This window comes from Myodes glareolus, chromosome 1, assembly GCF_982192425.1.
Source record: "Myodes glareolus chromosome 1, mMyoGla1.1, whole genome shotgun sequence".
NCBI lineage: Eukaryota > Metazoa > Chordata > Mammalia > Rodentia > Cricetidae > Myodes > Myodes glareolus.
In genome coordinates, this window is record NC_142026.1 from 72,503,870 (window position 1) to 72,530,228 (window position 26,359).

A 26,359-nucleotide genomic window follows, 5' to 3' on the forward strand; every position below is an offset into this window, starting at 1 on the left:
ATAACTTCCGCGAAATATAAAGTGCCAACCTGTGGCTTTCAAGAAGGAATAGCAAAGTTTCTTTGCACTAGTCTTTACAGCTGACCTCTAAAATAGGCACGAAAGGAGGCATGAAAGTTGGGGTAAACTGAGGCCCAGCGCTAGAAAAGGCCCTTAAATGACTGAAATGCAGCGTGAGGGGTTCCTCCCGGTTGTTACAAGAGAAAGCTTTGTGTGGCAACTGGCAACAGTAGACGCCGCTTGGGCTTATGCCTAAGCGGGGACTGAGGTCAGCCTAAAAAGCCCGGCGAAGGCAGCCGCGACGAACCCGCCTGAACAAAAGCAACCAGCTTCGGGTGGGGACGAAAAGTCGGAATGGAATCTTCAGGAGTTGGCACTTGAGTCAAAGCGGAAGTATGGCTGGAGGAGACCTAATAACAAATGGATTTTCGAAGGTAGCTGTCAAGGCGAAAGATCCTGAAACAGAATGTAGTCTTGGGCTTTGGAATGTAGTCACAGAAAACCGGGTTCTGGGTGCAACAGCGCCTGCGTAGTGGGCCCACCGAGTTTATCCAGGAAGAACGATGGCAACGGCGGGCCCAGGCGGCGGTGGAGTTCCGGAGTGGGCGTGGTCTGGGCACCAGGGTCCAGTGCGCACGCGCCTCGCCGGCGGACCTAGCGGCCTCTCGCGCACCTGCGTACGGAGGGCGACCACGAGAGGGCGGAGCCTGTCTTCTTGGGTCCTCCCGCGCTCGGGGCATTGTGGGACAGTGGCGGAGCTGGCTGTGCGTTGGAGGCCTTCAGCTGGACGGCTGGGCCGGGGAGAGCCAGCCGCTTCAGGGGACACTGAGTGAGGAGACGGTCGTCGGCTCTCAGTGTAGCTCTGCGCCCGTTCGGGCTGCGGAGGCTTGGTTTTTGTTTGTTTGTATTTCCTGTCCCTCGGTTCCGGCGTGTCTGTGTGTGTGTTTCTGTGTGTGTAACCCGCGGCGACTTCCCTAGTCGCCCCTGCTTCGGAGGTGCCTGCGCAGGCCTCGCGTCTGCCTCGAAGCTCTGCTGTGGAACGAGCGCGCCTACTTTGTCGCGAAGCCCCGAACTCGTCGACGCTCGGCGGTGAGGCAGGGGATTCCCTGCGACCGGAGGGCGCTTGCGCGGCTCCGCGAGCTCCGGCCCGGGCGCCTGCGCGAGCCCCCCGGCGCCGCCCCCGCCCCTCATAGCCGGCCCCTCGGCAGGGCCGGAGCCGCCGGCGGCGGGGCGGCGGGGGCGCCCCGATGAGCCCCGAGTGCGAGGAGCCGCCGCCCCCCCGCGCAGGTGAGCAGCACAACCACCTTCTCCGAGTTCCTGCCCCAGTCCCCTTGAGCGCCCCCGAGTCTCTTAGTATTCTCCCTTTTACTCCCCAAGTCTCTCAGCCACTTGTCAGTGTCGTCAAGTCTATTTCCTGTCGCCGGCCCTCGCTGTCATCATTCCCACCCCATCTTCCTCGTGAGTGAGGGTCCTCTCTAAGTCCCGTAGGCTCTTCTTCCTTCCTTAGCCTCTTCTCCCTGCAGCCCACCACCCCCATCTCTTCCCACTGGGGTCTCCATCACCTCCACCTGTCATTCTGACTCAGCTCCCTTGGGACTTCTCGGGCCCACTCCCCCGTCGTAGTCTTCCTTCCTCCTGCCTGCCCTTCTGTCTCCCCGTTTCGCTCTCATCGGCCTTCATGGACTCTTGGCCTTTCTGGTTCTCACCCTCCGCTCAGGAAGGCAAGATTAAGCAGGTTTTTCTTTCCCCTTGACTGGGACTGTCGTGTCCCTGGCTATCCCTAGCTTCCTATGGTGAGGAGGCACTTGGAAGCTACTGTTCTTTGGTGCACTACTGGATACTAGTGTGAGATGAGGGCCTGCCTGGTGCTGGGTTCCCGAGGGGAGTGCTCAGCGGAGGGCCCTGGCACTTTGTCTACTCAGGGAACCAAAGACAGAGTTGGACGGTCACAATTGCAGTGTGTTGTGATGGTGGTAACCCGGGGTGCTGTGGCAGCAGGCCACAGAGTGGGAGAGACTGGTGAGACTGGCCGGATGGGTCGCTTTTCTCTCGAGGAAGGCTGAGTAGGAGTTAACAGATGGAGAGTGGGAAGAAGGGCTTTCCAGGTGGAAGAAGCAGCACGTGCAAATATGTGAAGGTGGGAACACTGCAGGAGGCAGGAGTCCCGTGGGATGAAGTGGGTTGAAGTGTTGAGAGGGCAAAGGGCAGAATGTCTTGGCTGGTACGTTTGTACAGGACCTTAAGTGACCTGGTTAGTGATCCCTTCTTTTTCCTCCCTTCAGTGGTGGTGCTGAGGCTCAAACCCAAGGTTTCCAGCTACTGGGCAAACAACTCTTACAATACAGCCTAAGCCTCCCCTATGACTTTTAAGTTTTGAGACAGTATCTAACTACATTTTTTAGACTTGCCTTGAACTCTGCAGAGCCAGTGGGATATTGATTGAACAATCTTTCTGTCTCAGTCTTCTGAATAGCTAGGGTTACATATTTGTTACCAGGCTACGGTGGTTAGGGTCTTTCTTGATCACACTCTTAATATACAAAGGCGACTTTACTGAGAACATATTGCCATTAACATCTAGCTGGAAGACAAGAAGTTTCTGGAAAGGAAGCCACATGGTTTGCCAGATGCGGTGTGGGGTTGAGGGCTGTAAAACTGCAACAGGGTTGCTTCCATCCTAAAGGAGAGGTTCTGTCAGCACCAAGGCCAACGCTGCAGGGACTGCATTGCTTGAACAACACACTATGAATTGTTTTCTGTGTGCATTTTGTATACCTAATGGGGACTGTTTACATGGGAGCACTTGCCATATTCTGCCACATACACTTGGAGTTGTCTTGTGTTGTTTAAAATTGCTACTGTGGATTTTTTTGTTGTTTATTTTCTGTTAACTTTTGCCTAATTTGAATCATTTTCCCAAGTTCAGTGACTCGAGACCTTTAGCTTTGGGATTGGGATAATGAGAAATTGTTTAGAGCAGGATCTTTTGTGAGTTCTCAGTTTGAGTCCTGGCTCTTGCCTTTCCAAGTGGTGAGTCCTTGGAAAAGTTAGGCAAGTGTTCTGTACCTATTTCTCGTGTAAGTGGGCTAATAGGAGGGCTCTCTGTAGGGTGGCTCTGGGGATTGAGTTAAATGTTTGTCGATGCCTGTCACAGAAGGTAAGGCACAAGTGCACCACATCAGGACCTCAGATTTATGATCTGATCCTCGAAGTCTTAGTAGTTCTCAGTCAGTACGATGTGCCCTCTAGGTGACATTTGGCAATGTTTGGGGACCCTTTGGTTGTCGAAACTACAGGAGATAGGGGGAAGTCTGCTTCCTACATCTAGTGTATGTATATCCCACCCAGGGATGCTATTGCTTGTCTTTCAGTACGCAGGACAACTTCACCACAAATAATTTTTCGGTCCCAAATGCTATTGGTGCTGATTAGGGGAGATAGAAGGGAAACACTGCTACTCTGCTTTATTGCTTGACTATCTTGTATACTTTGTGCTTCTGTGTGATGTGAGCTGTTGTGTATTTTCCTTTATATTCATCCTCTTTGATTGTTTACTTTTGTTGGGTCATGTGGCATTTTCCTTCCATTGAAGGAGAGCAGCCTCATTCCCCTCTTCTACTCTGGCCAAGAGATCACTTTCTTTTCTCTCTGGCTTCAGTTTCCATTAATCAACAAGTACTTTTACTTTTTATTTTGAACCAGAGTCTCAGTAGATCCACCTGGCCTCAAACTCACTGTGTAGCCAGGGATGACTTATTTCTGATCCTCCTGCCTCTACTTCCCAACTATTAGGATGGCAGTGGTGGTCCACTATTGGGATTCTAACTCAAGGCCTCGTGCATGCTAGACAAACACCTTGGCAAATTAACTACATCCCCAACCCGCCAAGAAACACTTTGGATTTTTTTATCTGGCAGTATGTTAGATCCTACGTGGCATCTCTAGAGAGTGACAGGTACCTGGGCAGACCTGTCTTTTCCTTACAGCCGAGACTTATGTGCTTTCATAGAGTGACCAAAGGGATGCTTTGGAAGGAGGTTTGCTGGGGGTGGCTTCTTGGAGGAAGTGGTGTCAGTGTAGAGGCATCAGTCTCAGTTGGTGTACATCAGTCTCGAGAGGAGGTAGTCAGACTCAGAGCTTGTAGGGCAGGTGGAGGGCACAGCCCCCATCCTGAGAGCAGCCAATTTGGCACAACTGTTGAGTGCTTCTGCCTTTAGACTTGCTGCAGGAGAGAGGTAAGAGGCGTGGGTGCTAGGAGTCAGTGCCTAATACTAGTTTGGTGGGAACACACCAGTGCCAGGCCAGGGTTTTTTCTTTGCACACCAGTTTTATGAATTCTCCAAGAAGGAATGCTTTACAGTAATCTCATCTGTAAGATATTTCTCAGATGAGAAACTGAGGCTCAGTGGAATTTGGTCCTTGGTTTTCATTTTGGAGAGATAAAATTCCAGCCCTGGTCAAGTATAGTGATATATTCCTATAATCTTAGCTTCTTAGGAATCTGAGGCAGGAGGATCACTTGAGCTTGGGAGTTTGAAGCCAGTCTGGACACACACTTGAAGATTTGAACTTTTGACAGTCTTTTGAAGTTTAGTTTAGTTTAATTTTGATATAGGATCTTTCTTTATATATAGCACAGGCTAGCTTCAACTTCCCAAGTCTGGTCCATCAATCCTGGTTCCCCTCTGTTTTTCTAGGGGCTATTTCACATCTATTCAGTAGGCTGTTCCTTTTTCCATTTAACCCTGTGGCCACTCCAGGAGATGAATACTGAGTATAAACCTTCAAGTCTTTTCCTAGTCCTTGGCCAAGTATCCTTAGACTGTTTTCTAATTACTCCTCCCTTCTATGGGGTTGGGTCAAAGTTTCTCTTTCCTCTGTGAGGAGGGTTGTAGGTTCTGAGGGGTAGGCCCATGGTTTGTTCTCTCACTCACACTTCTACCCCCAGGCTTTCCTAAGCCATGGGAAGCCCCGGCTCATTGTTCATGTGGCCAGACCTTTCTAGCAGTGGTTTCTTCTCTAAATGGTTGTCCCCCTGTGCTTGCTTTGCTAGGGTGATGATACGCTCTGAAGGCCACATTGCAGATCCTACCCAGAGGTGGTTAGGTTGCTGTCATTGTCTCCTCATCCCTGGTATTAAGTGTCCCAAACCCCTTTTCCAGATTTGGCCAGGAGCTGGCTGTGGCATTAAAAAATAGAGGCATGATCCACCCAGCCTTTTAAGGAGCTAGCAGGCCTGCTGCTGGTAGCACAGCTTCCTTTCCTCCGAGAACTGCCAACTGTCCTGAGGGTCTGTTGTAATGCTGGCACCTTTGAGCAGCTCAGGTGGCTCTCCTGAAGGCCCTCCTGAAGGACTCTCTGCTCTCACCTCCCAAGGTGGAGGGGTCAGGGGGTGGTTTGGGCAAGTATGGCAGGATTGGCAGATAAATAACCTGCCCATGGGTTTCCTGGTAGGCAGTGTTTAGAGTTACATTGGTGGCTGCAGCAATGGTGGGGACAGGGTGGGGACCACCCTAAGTTCTGGGCCAGGGAAGGAGAAGGTGCAGCTAGTGTCAGAGACCTTAGAATAACACAACAAAACAAGAAGCCAGAGCTGCTGATGTTAGAGCTGGCAGGAGAGGCAAAGCGACTTTCGTTCCTAATGGCTTCCTTTCTCATTTATAATTTCCCTTCCTTCCGTTAGCAGCCAGTCTTGGTTTTCAAACCGTCTCTAAAACCAGTGCTTGTCACTTCCGTTTTCTTGAAGTTGCTGAAAGTTACACAGGGTGGGGGTGGCGGGGTATGTGGTGTTAAATATCTGAGTGATCTGAAGAAAATACTTAAGTCACTTGGGCAAATGCTAAGAGTTCCTGCTTTTCTGTCACCCTTGGTGTAGTGACTGTCTCCTGCCTCTCTTGCTTGAAAGTGTCTAATCATGGTCTCTGGACAGTCTGGGGGAGGAATTTGCCTTCAGGATCTGCCTTCAGTCAGCACCTCTCCCTGATAGTCTGGGTTTTCCAGACTCGCAAGGCTGTTGGACACTGCATGAACCCTATACTAACCATTACCTCTAGCCTTGTTCCAGGGGCACCCTGCCCAGTTCTCTGGGAAGCCAATTTGGGGAGAGAATCCCAACCTAGTCATTGGGACAGGTGGTAAGGTTGGAGTGGGGATGGGGATTTTGAGGGACTGTGAACTGTGCCCTCTAACCAGGTGTCTAGAAGTGTGTGGTGTGAGTTTTTGTCAAAAGACCAGGGCATGTCATATGTATTCTGATTCTCTCTCTTGGTGGCTGTGTGGTTCTCTTTCTTCTGACCCCTTTTCTAAATAGGATTCTGTTGTCAGATGGAACTGACAGTGATTCTTTCCCTTCTGTTTTGTGTGAAGACAAAATACTAAAAGGCTAAGTCCAGGGATTGGCCGCAGATGATGGCTTGGCCTTTGCCCCTGATCTGTCTTCCACTGTGGGAGAGGTTTTTTGTGTTCTCCAAACAGCTTCACTTTATCACATTTGTTTATTTTGTATGTGTAGTGTACATTTTTTAAAAAAAATTTTTTAAACCGCAGTGTGTATAGAGGTCAGAGGACACTTGTAAGAGTTAGTTCTCTCCTTCCACACGTGGGATCCAGGGATTGAACTCCTATTGTCTGGTTTGGCAGTGAAGTGCCTTTTCCTGTTTAACTAGCCATCTCACCAGCACTAAGCCCCACTTTATTACAATGGGAAGTATGTGACTAGCACATAGTAGTGAATCTGCCCACCACCCTCTGCATGGCATTCTGCTGGCCACACTGAAAAAAGCCTTCATCACTACACTCAGTGAAACTCTTCCACACTTCTAAGAGTCTACCTGGCCCTCTGTTCTCCCCTGTCAACTCTCACACTGCATATGCTTTCTCTGCTTGTGAGCCTGCAGACTGGTTTACTTGGTGACTCTTCTCCAACTAGGCCTGGCCCAGGAGTTGACTCTTAGCTGTAAGATAGGCAGTTCTCAGTGAGAGTTGTACTGCAGGCCTACGTGGGCAGTGAGTATGAGCCTCCTGCCCCTGAGGAATGCCTCTGTCCCATGCCCAGAGTGGCGAGGACTACCTACTGGATGTAGGCCATAATGGCCATCTCAGTGTGACTCTGCACTATTAATGCTCCTTAAATCACATGCCCTGCCTCTGCTATCTTCTCACTGTGCAGACTTAACAAGGTGACTTTCTTATCTCAGGGATGAGGAAAGGGGAATCTTGAAGGGGTGAGGTCTATCGGTAATTAATGATCTGCCAGACTAGCTTACAAAAGATACAGCTTTAATAAAACAGAAGAAAAACTTACACCAGAATCCCAACTGTCTGTCTGGAAGCTGGAGCCAAGCGAGAGAGTGAGGGGAAGCGCACCCGCCAGGTTTATAGGTAAATTTTTGCCTTAGGGCAACATGCCCCACGGACAGAATGTGATTGGCTGAACTCCCCTATCAGAATCTGCTTGAGCTCTCCAGTCTAGTGGCCCTGAGCAGGTTTTGGTGGCTTATTATTTGCTGTCCAGTTTATCCGTTTAAAGACTGCAAGTCAGTGGTTCTGAGTACATCTGTAACTTTGTATAGCCATCACCCAATCAATTTTATTTCATGCTTTTTTTCTCAAAGTTTTTTTTTTTTTTTTTTTTGAGACAGGTAACCGAGGCTAGTGTTGAACTCGTTTTGTGGTAAAAATTGATTTTATTTTGTTTGTTTTTATTTTTGATTTTTCAAGACAGGGTTTCTTTGTGTAGCTGTGGCTGTCCTGGAACTAGCTCTGTAGACCAGGTTGACCTTGAATTCACTGAGATCCACCTGCCTTTGCCCCCCCTGAGTACTGGGATTAAAGGTGTGTGTCACCACTGCCCAGTGGTCAAAATTGATTTTAAACATCTAAATCCTCCTGCCTCAGCTTCTCAAGCGCTCAGATTGCAGTTAGGCATCATTGTTCCTGGCTCAGTTTTAAAACATTAAGAAAAAAAAAATCACCTCACAAGGAAACTGTCTCCTCAAGCAGTTACTCCAGTTCCTCTAGTTCCTTAAAACACCTAATCTCTTTTCTGTCACTGTGGATGGTTGTCTGTTCCGAACACTTCGTAGTGTCTTCTCACTGCTGTGTGAAACAGCCTCCCGTGTAGAGAGGCTCCATGTTCACCAAGGCGAACTTCTTGTCACTTTACACCACATGGTCTCCAGCCGGAAATCAGCAGAGTCATGATTAATGTGGCGGTTGCGCCTTGAGACTATTCTAGACCTACGTATATGCAGATCAGGAAACCTGTCTGCCTCACCCCTGCTCTCTGTCTGTTCTTCTGGGCTGCTGTTCCCCTTTGCAGTGAATGTCTTCTGTGTCAGGTGCTCCATTGACCCGTGAGAGGCTGCCATTGAGTGAGGAAGTAGGAAAGGGTCCCCTGAGGTCTGCACAACATGTGTTTCTTGTGAAGCAGAAGTTTCTTCACCCTCACCCCACATCTAGAATAACACCTCCAGCACCTGCATTGGCCTTGGGACTAATCTGTCCCTTCCCAGCACATGTTGAGTGATCTTGTGCCTCCTCCTCCCTGGACTTCCTCCCTTTGGCGTTGGTGGAATTGGAATGGGGCCAAGGGTTGGGAGTGATTTTACTTTATCAATCCCAGACCAGTAGACCCCTGCCTCAGGAGCTGGAACCTTGTGATGTCATTTGGCAGTGTGTGCATCTTTCAGCTAATATTTGTGAGCATTTACAACTAAAGGGTAAGGTTCTGTGTTAGGTGGTATCCCTATGGTATACCATAGGGATATGGTATGTTAGGTGCTTAGTAACATAGTAAGATTTTGGAAGAATAGTCTTACAATTTTTTTTTTATTTTTTAGATTTTTAAGTTTTATGTGTTTGGGTGTTTGGTCTTTGTGTATGTCTATGCTTCACATGTCTGCCTAGTGCCTTTGGAGGCCAGAAGAGGGTATTGGGTCCCCAGGAACTAGAGTTTACAGTCAGTTGTGAGCTGCCATGTGGGTGTTGGGAATGGAACCCGAGTCCTCTGGTTGAGCAAGTGCTCTAAACCACTGAGTCGTCTTCAGCCCCTGCAGTTTTTATTTTCAGAACACGTAGTTTAAGTGCATTGTTACTATGTGTTAATCTTCTTTCTGGATAGCAGTAAGTGAGCTCTGTACAGGTCGGATCAAGTGGATCAAGACTAGGCCAGGGGGCTGACTGGTTCCAGCTAACTGGTTGGGAAGGCGGGTGGGAAGGCCCCTGTGCAAGGAAAATGCTTAGTAAGAGACCCTGAAGAATGAGGAGACACCGTCATTCTGGGACACAGCCACCAAGGTAAACCAAAGCTTAGCTTGTTTTAGAAACAAAACAAAGTGGAGTGTGTCCAGGGTAAGTGAAGAATGCAGCATGAAGAAGGCTATAAAAGTGGGATAGGTTTCCTGATAGTTCTTCAGGGTATCTGGAGTCCAATATGGGCTTTGACTATCTCTTCAGAGAGCTCTTCCTGGCTGGCTGTAGTGGAGGAGGTCTTTTCACCTGGACCAGACTCTAGGATGTAATCAGAAGGTCTCAGAAAGTCATGAGGTATGTGCAAGAGACCAATTGGGGTCTGGTGTCTGTTTGCTAAGTTGTAGGCACTCCTGGCTAGAACTGCTTTCTTAGCTTTATCCAGTGTGGCCTGGGGCAGCAGTGGCCTCTGCCTCCGGTAGTTGGCAGACCATCAGGAGACAAGTGAAGAGCAGAAGTTGTGGTTAGGCCCTAGTTGTAGCAAGAGTTCCACAGATGCTGTCCTTGGGCCAGATGGCCCCTGAGGTCAACGGGAAGCATCCTAACTTACTTCATTTTGTGTGATATGATGGCAGCTTCTGTGGCTGTGGCTTGGATCTGTGTACCCAATGCATGTTGTTGAATACGTAGGTGGTAGCATAGGCTGGGTCTGATGTTGGTCTCTGGAGCTTTGTAGTTGTCTTGAGAGGAGCAAGGCATTAGTGCAGGGCAGGGATTCAGGACAGCGCTGCGAGCTGATTAGTACCAGGGTATTCTAGTTAAAGCTAGTTACTGGAGTCAGGACTTGATAGCTCTTTATTCTCTTGCTGAACAGTTTATCCTCACAGGTTTCTTTGGGCCCTGCTTTAGTTTAGTGACTGTCTAGGAGCCCCGACCCCAAGTTTTCCTCTTCCCTGTCCCAGGCCTGGGCGTGGGGTGATGAGAGTATAGTTGGGCTGTGTTTATGTGTGTGTGGTGTCCAGGCAACAGCCACAACCTCGAGATGAGCATACTTCCTCTTTTCCGGCTGCCACCACCCCACACCTCAACAGGCAGCCTTGGGTGATTTGCTGGGACAGGCAGCAGCTGTGCGCTAGAGGTCATGGGAGCCTTTGAATTTGTTCAGCAAATAAAGTGAATCTGAAGCCAGAAGTTCAAATGATATCCTTGCCCAGATATAAGACAGTGGATACAGGCTCATGGGGATGGGTCAAGGTCACTGCAGGCTGTTTAACTTTTCCATGCAGGCTCTGGATACGCCACACTTAGGACTTCACCAGGCCTTAAGCTGAGAATGATAAAGTGGCATCTTATACTGCAGGGGAGGCAGTTTGAAGGCTGAGATGGTGGGCTCTGGGTTCCCTGGCAGGATTGGGTGCTGGTCACAGTGCTGAGCGTATGTGATGTACCTGTGGAGTTCCTGTGCAAGGCAGACTTGTGTGGAATCTTTGTCTGGGGCCTAGAAAGGGTGTTTGTGCTTGGTCACTGAGACTTCCTTATCCAACAGGGGTTGCTATGTGTGTATGACAAATTGATTATGCCCATGCTTGTAGGGCGCCATGTTTTGGAAGTTTGACCTCCACACGAGCTCTCATCTGGACACGCTGCTGGAAAAGGAGGACCTGAGCCTGCCTGAACTTCTGGATGAGGAGGACGTGCTGCAGGAGTGCAAGGTTGTCAACCGGAAGCTCCTGGACTTCCTGCTACAGCCATCCCACCTGCAGGCCATGGTGGCTTGGGTCACCCAGGAGCCTCCAGCCAGTGGTGAGGAGCGGCTACGCTACAAGTGAGTCCTTCACTCTCCCTGTTCTCAGTAACTGAGCTTGGGCATGAGGAAGTAAGGCAGGGAGGGTCAGGCCCTTTACAGAATCACAGCTTGCCTAGTGAATACTCTTCATGGTCCAATTCTTTTAAAAGTTTTGTATGATAAGGTTCTCTACATATGCTAAATACAAGGCTTTGGGATAAGTCTCATTCACCCTTTAAACCCCAACAAGGAGCCAGGTCTCCTCACTTCCATTTGCCTTTTTTTCTTGTTGTTGTCCTTATTTTGTTGTTTCTGATATAGGGTCTCAGGTAGCCCAGACTGACCTTGAACTTGTCATGTTGAGGACCACTTTGAATTCCTGATCTTCCTGTTCCCTTCCAAGTGCTGAGATTATAGCATGCTTTCATCATGCTTGACTTCTTTCTATGTGCGTGAGAGTGTGTGTGTGTGTGTGTGTGTGTTTTCAGAGGACAAATTGCAATAATCAATCTTTTCCCATCTCTCCTTGATCATGTGAGTTCTGGCAATTGAACTTAGGTTTTCAGGCTTAAATTTTACCTGCTGAGCCAGCTCACCATTCCTCTGCCTTATTTTTTGAGACAGAAGCTACTGAATCAGAAGCTAACCAATTCTATTATCTTGTCTCAACAAGCTCCAGAGGTCTGCCAATCTCTGTCTTCCTAGTTCTGGGAGTACAGACACAAGCCATCACAGCCAGCATTTTACGTAGGGCTAGGGATCTAAACTCAACTCCTCATGTTTGCATAGCAGTCACTTTTACTGACTGAATTATCTCCCCGGTCCCTTCCCAGTGATTCTTTGTTGGTGTTTGTTTGATTTTAAAATTTGTATGTATTTATGTGTACCTGTGGTTTTTGTGTTAACCACATGCATGTAGATTTCTAAGGAGCTAGTGGATGTTGGATCCCTGGAGCTGGAGTTATAGAAGGTTGTGAGCCATCTGATGTTGGTGCTGGGAACTAAACTTGGTCCTCTGCAAGGTTTTGTTTTGTTTTGAGACAGGGTTTTTTTGCGTAACCCTGGCTGTCCTGGAACTCACTCTGTAAACCAGGCTGGCCTTGAACTCACAGAGATCCTCCTGCTGCTGTCTCCTGAGTGCTGGGATTAAAGGCTTGTGCCATCATCACCCCTTCTGAAAGTCTTTAAGCATGCTTAACTGCTGACCTTCTCTCATTCTTCCTGGTGTTTTTAATCAATTAAGAATTTTTCTCAGGATATGATGTAGACTTGAACATAGCTGTAAGAACTAGTTGAGTGATCCCAAGTATATGTTGCTGTTTTCCCAACTGGTGATATTTTGCCTGACTTTATAGGGTTTCACACTGAGATAGTGACATGGACATAGCATGCCTGGTCCCTGCCTATCCTGATGAAAGGAAGTTTTTGACCTTCCTTGTACTCTTCTGAATATGTGTAGGCTTTTGTGTCTGAACCACAGCAACATCTTGAGCACGTCCATCACCATACAGATTCCTTCTGGCCCCTTCATGACATGCTCCCTCCTTCTTAACTCATGCTACTAGTCTGTCCTCCCTTTACCTGTTGTATTACTGGCTTTTCTCAACATAGTTTCCTGGAGGTTGATTTAAGCCCCTCTAAGTATCTTTTCTTTGATCCAGAGTAAGAGGATCCTACCAGGACTGACTTTGGCTCATTGCATTCTGAATGCAGATACTGTTGTGGGGCTCCCATGTGGTGTACAGCCAGCCCCTGGCTCCAGACTGCCTTCTTTTCATTTGAGATTTTTTTATTATTGATTTCTCTTTTGGATTTTGAGCTTTGAGAGTACAGTGTCTGCATCTTTTTGACCATTCTTGGTACCTGGCACAGTGCATGGCATGAAGAGCTCTGTGTAGAGGGAGGAAGCAGGATGCAGCACCAGGTAGTGAGGCAGGACCAGGCAGACAGGACACTGTTGCGGCGCAGCAGTTGTGTGCCATCTTACTGCTCTTGCTCAGTTGCTGCTTGTGCGTGATCCTTCCCTGATCTTATATCTCTACCTCCTGTGTCCATCCTGTTCAGTGTGCTGTCCTCTGACTTGTTCTGTCTTCCCGTCATGGGGACTTTGAGCCAGACAGATGACAATGAGTGCCACTCCTTAATTTTCCTCTTGCAGACTCAGCAAGGCAGTGTCACCTGGAGAGCCATGCCTGTTTGGTCTTGCTGAGTCTGTTTTCTAGATGATGGGGGCTCTTGGCACAGGTCCCCACAAATTTGGGCTAGACTAGGAGCAGTTGTAGTCTCTCGGGGCCTTTGGTGGCGCCCGTAGCAGTGATGCCCTTGGAATGTCAAGTATCTAAATATGTCTAAGAAGAGGAGCGAAGGTTGGAGGTTTAGAAAGATGACAGCAGGGCTAGGGTGGCCTGAGCTGGAATAGCATGTGGGACTGGCCTTTACATTAGAAGAGATGGGAATTAGTGGTGGGAGGGGATCAGGAAATGCTAAATCAGGAGTTTTAGGACTAAGTTCAAATCAAATGTCATTTTGTGGTGGTGGGAGCCCCAGTAGGTTTTTTTTCTTTGTTTGTTTGTTTTAAGACAGTATCTCTCTATGTAGCCCTGGCTGTCCTGGAACTCCTATAGAACAGGCTGGCCTTGAACTCAGAGATCCACCTGCCCCCTGCCTTTTGAGTACTGGATTTAAGGCATGTACTACCACAATGGGTTCCCACTAGATTTTTGTTGTGTTTTTAGTTTCAATTTTATTTTACATTTAAAAAATAGATTTATTTATTTTATGTATATGAGCGCTGTATCTGCATGTCCAACTTTATGCCAGAAGAGGGCATCAGATCCCATAGTAGATTCCAGCCTGGTCAACGTAATGAGGTTCATGACAGCTAGGGTTACATAGAGAAACCCTGTCTCTAAAAATAAAGAAGACTGGAGAGATGGCTCAGGGGTTAAAAGCACTGTTTGCTCTTCCAGAAGTCTTCAGTTCAATTCCCAGCAACTACATGGTGACTCACACGGAACCCCCTGAGCCCAGTGTTGGGTGTGGGGGTGAAGGTGGGACCTCCACCTTCTTTCAACACCCACACCTATCCTGCATTCACTTCCCAGGTACCCTAGTGTAGCCTGTGAGATCCTGACCTCTGATGTGCCCCAGATCAACGATGCCCTGGGTGCAGATGAATCCCTCCTGAACCGGCTTTATGGCTTCCTGCAGAGTGGTGACAGCCTCAACCCACTACTTGCTAGCTTTTTCAGCAAGGTCATGGGCATTCTCATCAATCGCAAGACAGACCAGGTGCCTGCTGACTCTCAACATGTGGGTGAGGAGTTGGGAGGGTGGATGTCAGGACCCTATGCTATGACACAGCTTGTGCCCCCAGCTTGTCTCCTTCCTGCGCAAGAAAGATGACTTTGTGGACCTGCTGCTGCGGCACATCGGAACCTCGGCCATCATGGACCTCCTGTTGCGCCTGCTTACTTGTGTTGAGCGGCCCCAGTTGCGGCAGGATGTCTTCAATGTGAGGAGCCTGCTCAGGAGGTGGAGTGGTGGAGTGGGATAGGCTGGCATATGGTTTAGGAACTTACCCTCTTCTTTCAGTGGCTCAACGAAGAGAAGATTGTCCAGCGGCTAATTGAGCAGATTCACCCATCAAAGGATGACAATGTAAGTGCTGGCTGACACTTCCAAACTCTTCTTCAGACCATGTTCCATATCCCCTTTGTGTCTTAAGAGATGGGTATTGAGGCTGAGGATATGGCTTAGTTGGTAGAGTGCTTGCTTAGGATTCATGAAGCCCTAGAACCACGTAAGCCAGGCATAGTATCTCACAACTATAATCTCAGTTCTCTGCAACTGAAGGCAGAAGTTCAAGATCTTTCTTCGATTTCTAGAAAGTTTTGGAGTAGCCTGGGCTACATGAGATTCTGTCTTTGCAGGGGGTGGGGATGTTAATTATTATTATAGCATGGGTCAGTACCTCATTCCTTTTCATGGTTATATAGTAAATACCCCACATTGTGGCTGTACCAAGCTTTGTTTTCCATTTAGCAGTTAATGAGTATGTGGTTGAGCAGTGCTGCATGTGCATGAATGTCTCCTTTTGGGAGGTTTTGGGTACTGGCTTCCTCAGTATAGTATGTATCCCCCCAGTGTCTGTGTGAGTGCTCTTTTCTGTCTGAAAGGGGCTGGTGCATTCTTACTTGTTTCTACTCCCCCAGCAACATTCCAATGCATCCCAGTCCCTGTGTGACATCATCCGCCTCAGCCGGGAGCAGATGATCCAAGGCCAGGACATCCCGGAGCCAGACCAGCTGTTGGCCACCTTAGAGAAGTGGGTTTGCATGACCAGTGCTGAGGCCTAGGGAGGGACTTGTCCTGGGGGAGTCCTGGCCCTTGGCCCTTTACTCTTGATTCCCCTTCCCTCAGGCAGGAGACCATTGAGCAGCTCCTGAGTAACATGTTTGAGGGAGAACAGTGCCAGTCTGTCATTGTCAGTGGGATCCAGGTGCTGCTGACCCTCTTGGAGCCTAGGAGGCCAAGGTATAGGGGTGCCAGCCTGAGATGACACACTGTCCCTGCCTGCATCTGCAGTTCCATGGGTCTGGATGGCCATTGTGCAAAGATATGGCTAGTCACATATATGGTCCTTCTCCAATTGGGCCTGACCTCAGCCCTGTGTGTCTGACTTGTCAAAAGAGCTCCAGATGTCCAGGGTATAAGGCTGTGGGGTCCCTCTAGCCCATTCTTGTGGCTTGTATGGCTCATTTTGCCTTCCTCTTGCTCTCTCCGCAGGTCTGACTCTGTGACCATGAACAATTTCTTTAGCAATGTGGATGGGCAGTTGGAGCTCCTGGCCCAGGGAGCCCTGGATAATGCAATATCCAGTATGGGTGCCTTGCATGCCCTGCGTCCCCGGCTTGCCCGCTTCCATCAGCTCCTGCTTGAGCCTCCCAAGGTGGGAGATGGGTTATTGTGATTCTAGAGGAAAGTGGGGGTAGAAGAGAAGTATTACCCCGTGTGCACTAAGCATCCCTTGTTCTTGTAGCTGGAGCCTCTGCAGATGACATGGGGCAGCTTGGCCCCACCACTGGGTAACACAAGGTTGCATGTGGTCAAGCTCCTGGCCAGTGCTCTGAGTACCAACGCTGCTGCCTTGACACAGGAACTCCTGGTGCTGGATGTGCCCAACACCTTACTGGTATTTGGGATGGGATCAGAGGCCAGGGAGGTGGAGATGTGGACAGAGCATTTTTGATATTAGCCTATGTCCCCACTTCCTCAGGACCTTTTCTTCCACTACGTATTCAACAACTTTCTGCACGCTCAAGTGGAGGTGTGTGTGAGTGCCATGCTGAGTTCCGGGCCCCCTCCAGACAGCAGCTCTGAGACACCTATCCCAAATCCTATCTTGAAACATGTAAGTTGGTGCTCCTGTTCCCCTCCCTCTGGGAACCTGGTACCTGAGGACATACCCTCCCAGAGGCCTCCCACTTGGAAGCATCAGTATCTAGAGTGGGTGTGGAGTACACAATTGGGGGAAATTGGGTATATACTGAGGGCCAGTGAATGCTGACTTGGCAGTGGAGAATGAGAATACTAGGAGCAAGTGAGGGGCAGAGCGTTGTGGGTATCTATGTACATTCCATGTGAGAACTCAAAAACTCATACTAGGTATGGTGACCCACACCTTAATTCCAGCCGTGGAGATGAGGATTTCAATTTTTGTGTCTAGCTTAGGCTACATAGTGAGACCCTGTCTCAGGAAAAAAAAATAGGGCTTAGGATGTAGCTTACTTGGTTAGTGTATGCCTAGCATGCATGCAGTTGTGGATGGTCCCTAGCACAACATAACAGCAGGTGTGATAATGCACTTGGGAGGATCAAAAGGTTATGGTTATTTTTGACTACATTAAGAGTTTGAGGCTATCCTGGGCTGCATGAGACCCTGTATCAAAACCAGGGGTTGGGGAGAAATCTAGATTTAAAGCAAGCCAGAGACACTGGCTCCCACCTTTTCTTCCTCTGTTCACAAGCCTGGGTCCTGGTGTAGTATGTTTGTTGAGTAAAGGCCCCATCCCCAGCTGCTGGATTCTGAAAGTGTAGCTATCCCCAGGCCAACTCTCTCTGTTCTCCTGCAGCTCCTGCAGCACTGCCGCCTGGTGGAGCGTATTCTGACATCCTGGGAGGAGAACGACCGTGTACAGTCAGTACTCACTGCCTTCCTATGGGACAGATAGGGCAATGAGAAGATGGGTTGGGGACCTGGGTAACCCTGGTATCCAGCCTGTCACCCAACTGTGATCTCCACTCTCAACCAGGTCTGGAGGGGGCCCAAGAAAAGGCTATATGGGCCACCTGACCCGGGTGGCCAATGCTGTGGTGCAGAATGCAGAACAGGGACCCAATGCTGAACAACTGGGGCAGCTACTAAAGGGTGAGGCATGGGGTTGGCTGGAGGTGCAGCTTGGAGAGATGGGTGTTGGAAGCTGAGGTTCTCCTACCTCATACTCCTTTATCCATATACTCAGAGCTGCCAGAAGATCAGCAGCAGCGGTGGGAAGCATTTGTGTCAGGACCCCTGGCCGAGACCAACAAGAAGAACACAGTGGATCTGGTGAGGCCTGATCTGGTATTTTGCTCATGCCCCTGCTTCCTACAGCTGTCTGCCTTGCCCTTGTTTGGGGCCTTGAGCAGGCCCTGAGTATTCTCCTTCATCCTGTCCCCAGGTGAACACTCACCACCTGCACTCCTCCAGTGATGATGAGGATGACCGCCTCAAGGAGTTCAACTTCCCTGAGGAGGCTGTATTGCAGCAGGTGGACCTGGGCCTGTGGAGAAGGGAGGAGCTGGGAGGGGCAGCTTCCTTCCATCCTGACCTCCGTGCCTCTTGTAGGCCTTCATGGACTTTCAGATGCAGCGCATGACCTCAGCCTTCATTGACCACTTTGGCTTTAATGATGAGGAATTTGGGGAGCAGGAGGAAAGTGTGAAGTAAGTGTTTCTCATGAAGTTGGTGCTCTGCCTTGTGACAGCATATGCTTTGCCTGCCTGTGTGTGTCCCTGTGTGAGGTTGCAGGGCTGCCTAACCTCGTGATGGTTTATATCTTGCATCTTTTCTTGACTGTTCATCTGTTTGTGCACCATGACCCAGCCAGCAACCTGTTTCTGGGCATACTCCAGCTAGTGTTCACCTCTTCTAGATGAAGACCCAGCTTTGTAGTCATTTCCCCTTTACAATGAAGGTCATGGTGAAGATGAGCACAGTGTAAAGTGTAGGAATGATGCCTGAGTGAGAGATGACAGTTTTGATGAAGTCTTGATGTTTCTGCAAAAAAAAAGAACATGGTTGTCAGATGGCCAAACTCTTGAGACTTTTTGCAGTTGGGTGGAGGAGCTGGCCTTAGGGAGCATGGAGTGGTCACCTGTGTCACTTGTAGATGTTATCTCATTGGATGCCACCCTCTGAGCAAACTTATCAGCTATATACTGTCAAAGAGACAAAGTCCTGGAACCTAGCCAGACAGAGTGAGAGCCTTATGCTGTAAATCTTTGGGAGTATTATGGTGGACTGCAGTCTGCTGTAACTTCAGTGTTCCTTTAGATACAACCATGGAATCCTGTGTTTGCTGCTTCTCAGCTTAGTGTCTGGCCTCCGATTAGAACTTTTTATTTGGTCCCATTGGGGAAGATGACTCCATCCTGATGGGAGTAGGGCTGGTTTCTTGGTGGATGGAGTTGGGGTAGCTAGTTGTGCTTTTGAGACAAAGCTCTGATCTTGCTTTTCCACCAAGAAAAGTTACAAGAAAAACTAAGCTATTTAGAGTTAGAGTAGGGAAGGTAGCTGGTAAACAGTGTTGAGGGAAGGTGTCCTGCAGTGCTGCTGTTGAGGGAAGGTGTCCTGCAGTGCTGCTGGGGGAGACACCAAGTCTGCTGAGGTGGGCAATGCAGTATAGCAATTGGCTGGTCTGCTCCACTCTTGACTTGCTGAGAGCCTTAGCTCCTGGCTTAGGGGAATTAAGGATACTTCCTTTGTAGTGTGGTTGTAAGAATGGAGTATATTGCTGCTGAGTATTTCATGAACTTGAGACAGTTAGCCCCTTGGGAAATAACCCCAACTTGTGTGCACAATGTGGATCTGTATATAAAGTGTTCTTACCATGTAAGGGTAGAAAGACATCTCAGTAGAAAAAGCAAGAAGCCGACGTGGTAGCACATTCTTTTAATTCCAATATCTGGGAGGTAGAGAAGGAGAATTAGGAGTTCAAGGTCCTCCTCAGCTACATAGTGAATTCAAGGCTAGTCTAGGTAGGCTACATGAGACGCTATCGCAAAACAAAAATTTGAAAAGGTGGGTAAGCAGGCAGCTGTTAGAAAGTCACCGGCTCTGTTATGAGGAAAATAAGCTGATCAGTCCTTTTGGAGAGCATGTGGGTATTTCCGACATGCAGGTTTAATTTCTGTGGGGCTGTCTGAAAGAGAATTAAGCAGAGATGCATGTGCACAGTGCTAAGGTAGACATGGATAGCTTGTCATGTGCCTGCTGTGAGGTGCTACTCCCACCAGTAGTACCTCCTAGGTAGTTCAGGCAGTTAAGTTTCTACATGATTGGAAATGATGGGACCCTGGCAGCAATGTGTTATTTAATCTCCCAAAATGGTTATGTCCCCATGTTTAGCATTTGAACACCATACTGTAGGCTTTTCACAGTCATGTGTTAGCTACTGTAGCCTGTACCTATACTCTGGTGGGATCTGGCTGGGGTGGTCTCCTTGAAGCAGTTTGGCTCATTGACTCTCAGTGTCATATATTTTCCAGGAGTGTAGTACTGGCCTAATGCCCTTCCCACTAGCACTTGCATTCTCACGAGAAAGAGTAATGATCACAAACTCAGGGCCACAAACCCTGAATAGAAGTGATAGGTCTCCCTGCATTTCTGTTAGCAGTAAATGGTACTGGTGTACTTAGAGCCCTTTACAGAGTGGTATTGGGATAGGGTGTGTCTTGTTGATGCTTTTTGGTGGTTTGCTTTGTTACGTGGTAGTTATAAACAGCAGGTTGCCACAGCCAGAGTTGTCGTTACCAGGAAACATGGATGGGTGTATAAACTCTTACATAGGTTGTAGGTAAATTCTTAAAAAATCTACCCTTCAAGGTAGATTCTGTTTCCTTGATTTTATATTGTTTTCCTTGATGTAGTGAGATTTAGAAGTGCCAAGTGAGTTGCTGAGGCTACTCCACAGATAGATTAGGATTCAGACCATTCTGCAGAGCTTCCTGCATGGCAGGTCACCTGAGTCCCTGTCCTCTGAGCATCTGAAGGAAAAAGTGTTGTTTTTGTCTTAAGATTTATTTTAATTTAATGTGTATGAGTTTTACCTGCATGTGTGTATGTATCACATGCATACAGTGCCCGTGGAGTCCAGAAGAGGATGTAGATTCCCCAGAAATTGGAGTTATGGATGGTCATGAGCTACCACATGGTTGCTGGGAACTGAGTCCAGGTCCTCTGCAAGAGCTGCAAGTGTCCCCCCCACCCCCCACTGAACCACCTCTCCAGCCCTAGAAAGTTTTTTGTTTAGGGAGGAGATGAAGACACTTTCCTTTAGTGTGATTTTGAGAACCAAGTGGAATGTGCTGAGAATGTGTATGTTAGGTGGCTTATTTTTCTTCCTTCTGTGACCTTAGAGTGCTGTGAACACTGGATTGAGGTTACAACACTTTAGGGAGGAGGTGAATTTGAACAGTAAAGAGGGTTGCTGTGTGTCACATGGACGAGCAGAGGGGTGAGCGTTATGTCTCACTGCGTCTCTTTTCTCCCAGTGCACCATTTGACAAGACTGCCAACATCACCTTCTCCTTAAATGCTGATGATGAGAATGTGAGTGCTGCCTGTCTTGGTTGTGGTGGGTGAAGGGGTGTGGAGGTTCATAAACAGTACAGCATATCCCCCTGCCCTGCCCTGTAGCCCAATGCCAACCTGCTTGAGATATGCTACAAGGACCGGATCCAGCAATTCGATGATGAGGAAGATGATGAGGAGGAAGGCCAAGGCTCAGCAGAGTCAGATGGCGAATATGGTGCCTGGCAGGGCAACCAGCCAGCAAGGGCATCCCATGTAGGCCAGCCCCCTGGTGTCCGGTGAGTCTCCCTCTACCCTTCTATCTCTTCAGTTCCCACTGCTTGGGGTTGTATGTACACTTAAACACATATATGTGTCTGAGTGACTACTCACACACACCAAATGCTTATAAATGTGTTGGACTGAGGCTGAGTGCATGAGAAAAATCAGAGTGAGTTGTATGTTAGTTGGGTGGTTTCAATCCCAAGTGGTAGAAACTCAGTTCGAATTAATCAAGTTAGGCACAGAATGAAGAAGACTCCGTCATTCAACAGTGCTCCTGAGTTCAAATGGTACCACACACAGTTTTCCTTTCTCCTCTTTTTGGAATGGCAGATAAAACCTCTGTCAAACTAGATTGTTCATCAGCTTTCTATAGATAATTTTTGTCTTCCTTTTTTTTTTGTCCAATACTCAGTGTGATCAAATTAATTCATGTCAGAACTTTTGCTGAGATGAACATCATCTCAAGTATGTATGGTCTGCAGCTCCAAGCTTTTACCTCATGATTTGAAGAAAGCTATTTGTGTTAACTTTATAATTGATGTGTAGCATGCATACAGACATAAATGTACAGACCCTGTGCTTGTAGCCAGATGAAAGCACTCAGTCAAAATCTAGAGCCAGGAGCAGGACCCACTTCTTCTGTCCCCTACGTGGCTTCTGTCTTCCCTGCCATGGACAGAGGTTTCCTGACATCTTGCTCACTCTTTATAATCATACAATATAGGAAAAGGGTCCTGTGTTTGAGATTCTTGTCAATAGACTGTTTTGAGGGAGCCTACTGACCCTAGGATTACAAGTGTGTGCCCCAACCCAGACTTTTACTGTGTTTTTTACCATTTATTTTATGGGTGCATGAGAGTCCCTTGGTGGGGCTGGGGGGATTGGTCAAAAGACAGCTTGTAGGAGTTAGTTCTCTACTTCCACAATTTGGGTCCCAGAGATTGAATTCAGGTGGTCAGACTTGGTGACAGGTACCTTTGTTTGCTAAGCCACCTTGCTGGCTTGTGTGTGCATACTTCCACACTCAAGTGAAGTGGGCATGAACACATGTGCACATATACACGCATACACACACACAGATTTGTACAGGTTCAATGTACAAAATGATAGATTTCTTAATGATATTTTAATATGTTATTAACTCTTCTAACCCTCTCCTAATCCCCCTCTCCTCTTCCCAACTAACTGTCCTCTTGTGTCTTTGTAAGCTAGCTTATTTCCCTTAACATGGTGGTCTCTGTTAGCCTGCAAATGTTGTAATTTTGTTGTTTATGACTAAAGAAAACTCAAACCTCTTTTTGTGTGTAGATCACTTTTTTTGGTCTAGTTTTCTGTTGATGGACACTGAGACTGATGTTATTAACTTGACATTGTAAATAGTATCTTAATAAACAACTGTGCAGGTATCTTTGCTCTATGCTGACTTAGATTCCTTATGTGTATACCCAGAGCCACCTTACAGAGTGTAACAGATCTAGTGTTAAGTTTTTAAAGAAATTCCTTTTTTTTCTCAAGGTTTTTTTTTTTTTTTTTTTTTTTTTTTTTTGAGATATCATATAGCCTAGCCTGGCTTAATACTTGTATACTTCTGGTCCTCCTGAGTTTTAGGATCACAGGCATGCACCACTGCACCCTTTTATGCTTTTTGTGTTCTTATATTCTTCCTTTCTTCTCTTTATTCTGATGAACTCACAAATAAAAGCATTACACAGCTGATTGAAGGAAGTCACTCAGTCCCAACTCTGTACATCTCAGTGAAGTTCTTCCATACAGCACGTAGCTTTTCTGAAGCACTGGCATGTCGCTTAGGGTTTTACACTTACTGCTATCACTGGTTTATGGTTCTTGCTACTTTAATACCCAGAACAGTGAATTCACTCACCTGCTGTGGAGTAAAAGACAAACTATGGCAGACTAGGCAAAAATAGAAAGATTTGTGTTGTCTTTCTGACTCACGTCCTTTTGTCCTATATTCTATCTTTTTTGGGGGGGTGTGGTTGGTTTTTTCAAGACAAGGTTTCTCTGTAGCTTTGGTGCCTGCCCTGGAACTAGCTCTTGTAGACCAGGCTGACCTTGAACTCACAGAGATCCACCTGCCTCTGCCTCCCACTAGGATTAAAGGTGTACACCACCACTGCCTGGCTTCTACATTCTATCTTCCCCTCATTACCTAGTGTTCCCCCTTTTGGTTTCTTTTCTAAATGTTAGACTATACTCACAGCTATACATACATACATACATACATACATACATACACACACACATACATATATATAGACACACATACATATATGTATACACACACAACACACATACATATATATATTTTAAGGAGACAGGCTCTGCATAGATGGGATAACATGGTTATTGTTTTTGAGTTTGGGTTACCCTAATCCTTCCTTCCTCCTTTGTGTGTACAGGCGGTTGGGATTTCCTTCGTGGTTACCCACTGTTTGTCATAAGCAGTCAGACTATTTTTAGAGCAGCCAAGGGTGCTAGGTGGTGTTCTCAGGATGCGACAATTGTGATTCCTGTAATTTCTAGCTGGAGGGAAAAGCAAAGGAAATCTTTTATTCTGGGGCTGAGTCGCAGGTGGAGAGGTCTGTGTGTGTTTGGTGGCAAAGGTGACTTGAGAGTTGGTGCCCATCGCTTTTTGTGGTTGTGGCTTAGTCTTGTTCTCAAGTAACTCAGACTCCGCTTGTTTGCTGGCTTCTCCAGCATCTTCACATCCTTGGGTTCCCTGGGCCTCTCTGGAGGCCTCTGTTCCCTGTCGTCTTTTTGTTGTCATCTGCTCTGTGGTTGGGGAAGTGGGTCAGTAGGCTGTCCTACATGGTCTCCTGATGAGTTGGTATCTGAGGCAGGAGTGGAGGAAGCACAGACAGCGAGGAGGACGAGGAGGATGAGGAGGAAGAGGATGAGGATGAGGGGGCTGGCCAGGCAGCCTGTGGAAGGACCAGCCCTTCCTTCCCCAGCCCCGGCCCTCAGCCTTCAGGTAAGTGTTTGGTGGCTTGTGCTCAGGTATACATGGAGTGTCTACCTGCTTTCAGCTTACCGTCTGTCCATGTTCTTTCACCTCTGCCACAGGCCCAAGTTGGACAGCCACCTTTGACCCAGTGCCTATGGATGCCCCAACAGGACCCTCAGTTTCCAAGGAGGCAGACATGTCCTCTACCCAGATCCTGACCAGCCCTCCAGCCCACGATGCCCCACAGCTCAGGTGTGAATGGGCAGGGCAGGACAGTTGGTTGTGACTTTCGTCTGGGAGATGCTCCCATATCCTAATTCTCCCTTAGGTTTGGGTGTTGACCACAGCCACACCTTCAAACTCCTCTCTTACCTTCTAGGTCTCAGGACCCTATACCCCCCTCAGCACCTCAGGAAGTCACAGATAGCAGCAAAGTAGCGGAGCCTTTGGGTAAGTCACACCATACCTTTCCCATAAGGGCTCTGAACTCTGCTTCAGGCCCACATGTGTGAAGACAGCATCAGTCTCAGCTTGCTGGAAGGTAGCAGCTGAGATGTGACCCATCTCTCCTTCCACAGCCCCCTGCCAGGCCTTGGTTAGTGTTGCGGATGTCCAGGCCACTCTGCATGGGATGCACTCTGCCCCCAGCTCCTTGGACAGGTGACCATTGGTATTCCATCTGAACTGCTTGCTAGAGGTGGTGTAGGGGAAGCCCATCCTCCCTGCTGAAGTGGGTGTTGGACTCTTTGTCCCTCTCTAGTTGTCCTTAGCACCACACTCTACTTTGAACTCCTATGCCCCTGTAGCTATTCCTTTTAGTAATTAAATTTTTTGGACAATGGCACGTAGGGCCCTTGTGACTCCAGAGGTGAGAACAGCGTCTCAGAAGATCAGGGACTACATGAAGCAGGAGTGTGCATGGCATCACAACCATATTTTGCAGGGGGATGGCCATTGAAAGCTGCCAGCTGTAAGGCTGAGGAGGCCTGGCTCTCCCCCCGCAGCTCTGCATCCCCACCATGCTCTGTAATCAGTATGCTCATAGGCTTCCCTGATCTGAGGTCTCTCTGCTCCCCAGCCCTATCTTCACCTAAAGCCCCTCCTGGAGAGACGGGTGGCCTCAGGCAGGCAGAGCTCTGGGAGCATCTAACAGTAATCAAACTGGTTTCTCCTACAGTGCAACCAGAGACCCCTCTACCTCTGTCCCAGCCTTCGAGGCCCATCTGTCTCCCCAGACTGTGGAGGGAGAAAAGAGCCTAGAACCTTTGGGGCTTCCCCAAAGCCAGAGGTGAGTTAGCCTCTTTGGTCAGTGTTGGTGGATGGGGCAAGACGGATGGGGCAAGAAGTAACCTCCAGTTCTCCTTTCTTCCCTAATAGTGCCCAGGCCCTTGAGATACCCAATGGCTCTACCCCAGGAGAGCCTGTTTCATCGAGTTCCCAGTGAGTGTGCCTACAGCCTAGGGTGGGTGGACAAGATGGGGTCACTGGACCCTCACAAGTGTCTCCCTCTGTTTCCAGGTAGCTGCCTGGTGGCAGTGGTGGCCAAATCTTCTGTCCTCCCCATGGAATCCCCCAATGGGGCAAGATGGGTCCTTTGGTGGACCTCTGCCCCATTATCCCATATCCTACATTCTCTCCTCTGGACTCCAAAGGAGGCTGGTGCCAGGGAGATGCCCTCACCCACCCCCATTTGCACTGAGAAGAGAAACTATGGAGCCTTGTCTCCTAGAATAAAGATAGAGAGTCACATAGAGAGAAAGGAGAGAGAGAAAGACGTATATTATATATTATATATATAGAGAGAGGGAGGAGTAAGAAAGGAAGCCAACACAATAACTGGGTCAGTAGCGCTGAAGCACAACCTCTCCGCCTGTCCCACCAGGGACTGACGCTGGGGTTTGAGGCTGCTGACCTGTGCTCTGGTGCAGATGCTTAGACCCAGCCTTTCACTCAGGACCACCTTGGGGTGTAACAGGGCATTAGACTTGGATGACCATGTGTTTGTTTAGACCTTGCACTTCGACCAGGCATCTGGCCCCTGGCCCTGGGGAGCAGGGCTTCTCTGGCAACATCCCCAGAGACCCAGAACTGGGGATTCTGGGTACCCAGTGCCCTGAGGGTCCCAGCACTGCTGCCAAGTGGCCTTGTCCCAGCTCCTTCCCCCAGGCTGGTGTGAGTGTGCAAGTATGTATGCAGAGCTTGTGTTTCATACTGCAAATATAAATAAAGGAAGACAGCTGAAGATTCCTGGTGTCAGAGCTCGAGTTCTGGGTTCAGGGTTGGGTGAATCTGCTCCACA

The 26,359-nt window shown here is 48.4% G+C and overlaps 1 protein-coding gene across 3 annotated transcripts; it reads left to right on the plus strand.

Annotated features, from left to right (window-relative positions):
- The first annotated feature begins 730 nt into the window (after positions 1-730).
- On the plus strand, positions 731-26,304 carry Ppp6r1 (protein phosphatase 6 regulatory subunit 1). Of its 3 annotated transcripts, none has more exons than XM_085692560.2 (24): positions 731-1,287; positions 10,782-11,014; positions 14,080-14,266; positions 14,352-14,489; positions 14,570-14,635; positions 15,190-15,302; positions 15,398-15,511; positions 15,764-15,926; positions 16,017-16,169; positions 16,254-16,388; positions 17,110-17,174; positions 17,290-17,405; positions 17,500-17,585; positions 17,698-17,787; positions 17,865-17,962; positions 20,792-20,849; positions 20,937-21,109; positions 23,957-24,087; positions 24,180-24,312; positions 24,440-24,510; positions 24,639-24,720; positions 25,238-25,348; positions 25,438-25,500; positions 25,579-26,304. In XM_085692560.2, exons 2-24 carry the CDS (start codon positions 10,788-10,790, stop codon positions 25,580-25,582), a joined length of 2,577 nt encoding a protein of 858 aa, XP_085548686.2. In that variant the 5' UTR covers positions 731-1,287; positions 10,782-10,787; the 3' UTR covers positions 25,583-26,304. The 3 variants fall into 3 exon arrangements, with proteins under 3 accessions (XP_085548686.2, XP_085548684.2, XP_085548685.2); XM_085692558.2 differs by lacking the exon at positions 731-1,287 and adding an exon at positions 2,063-2,137; XM_085692559.2 differs by lacking the exons at positions 731-1,287; positions 25,579-26,304 and adding an exon at positions 2,063-2,137 and having other exon boundaries at positions 25,438-25,504.
- Positions 26,305-26,359: the final 55 nt, after the last annotated feature.

Excerpts from the sequence above, each read along its gene's own strand:
- Ppp6r1 (XM_085692558.2), top strand. The coding sequence starts at position 2,078 with ATGGAGAGTGGGAAGAAGGGCTTTCCAGGTGGAAGAAGCAGCACGTGC. Across the intron at positions 16,389-17,109 it reads CAAATCCTATCTTGAAACAT|CTCCTGCAGCACTGCCGCCT; the intron begins GTAAGTTGGTGC and ends GTTCTCCTGCAG. Across the intron at positions 17,586-17,697 it reads AGAAGAACACAGTGGATCTG|GTGAACACTCACCACCTGCA; the intron begins GTGAGGCCTGAT and ends TCCTGTCCCCAG.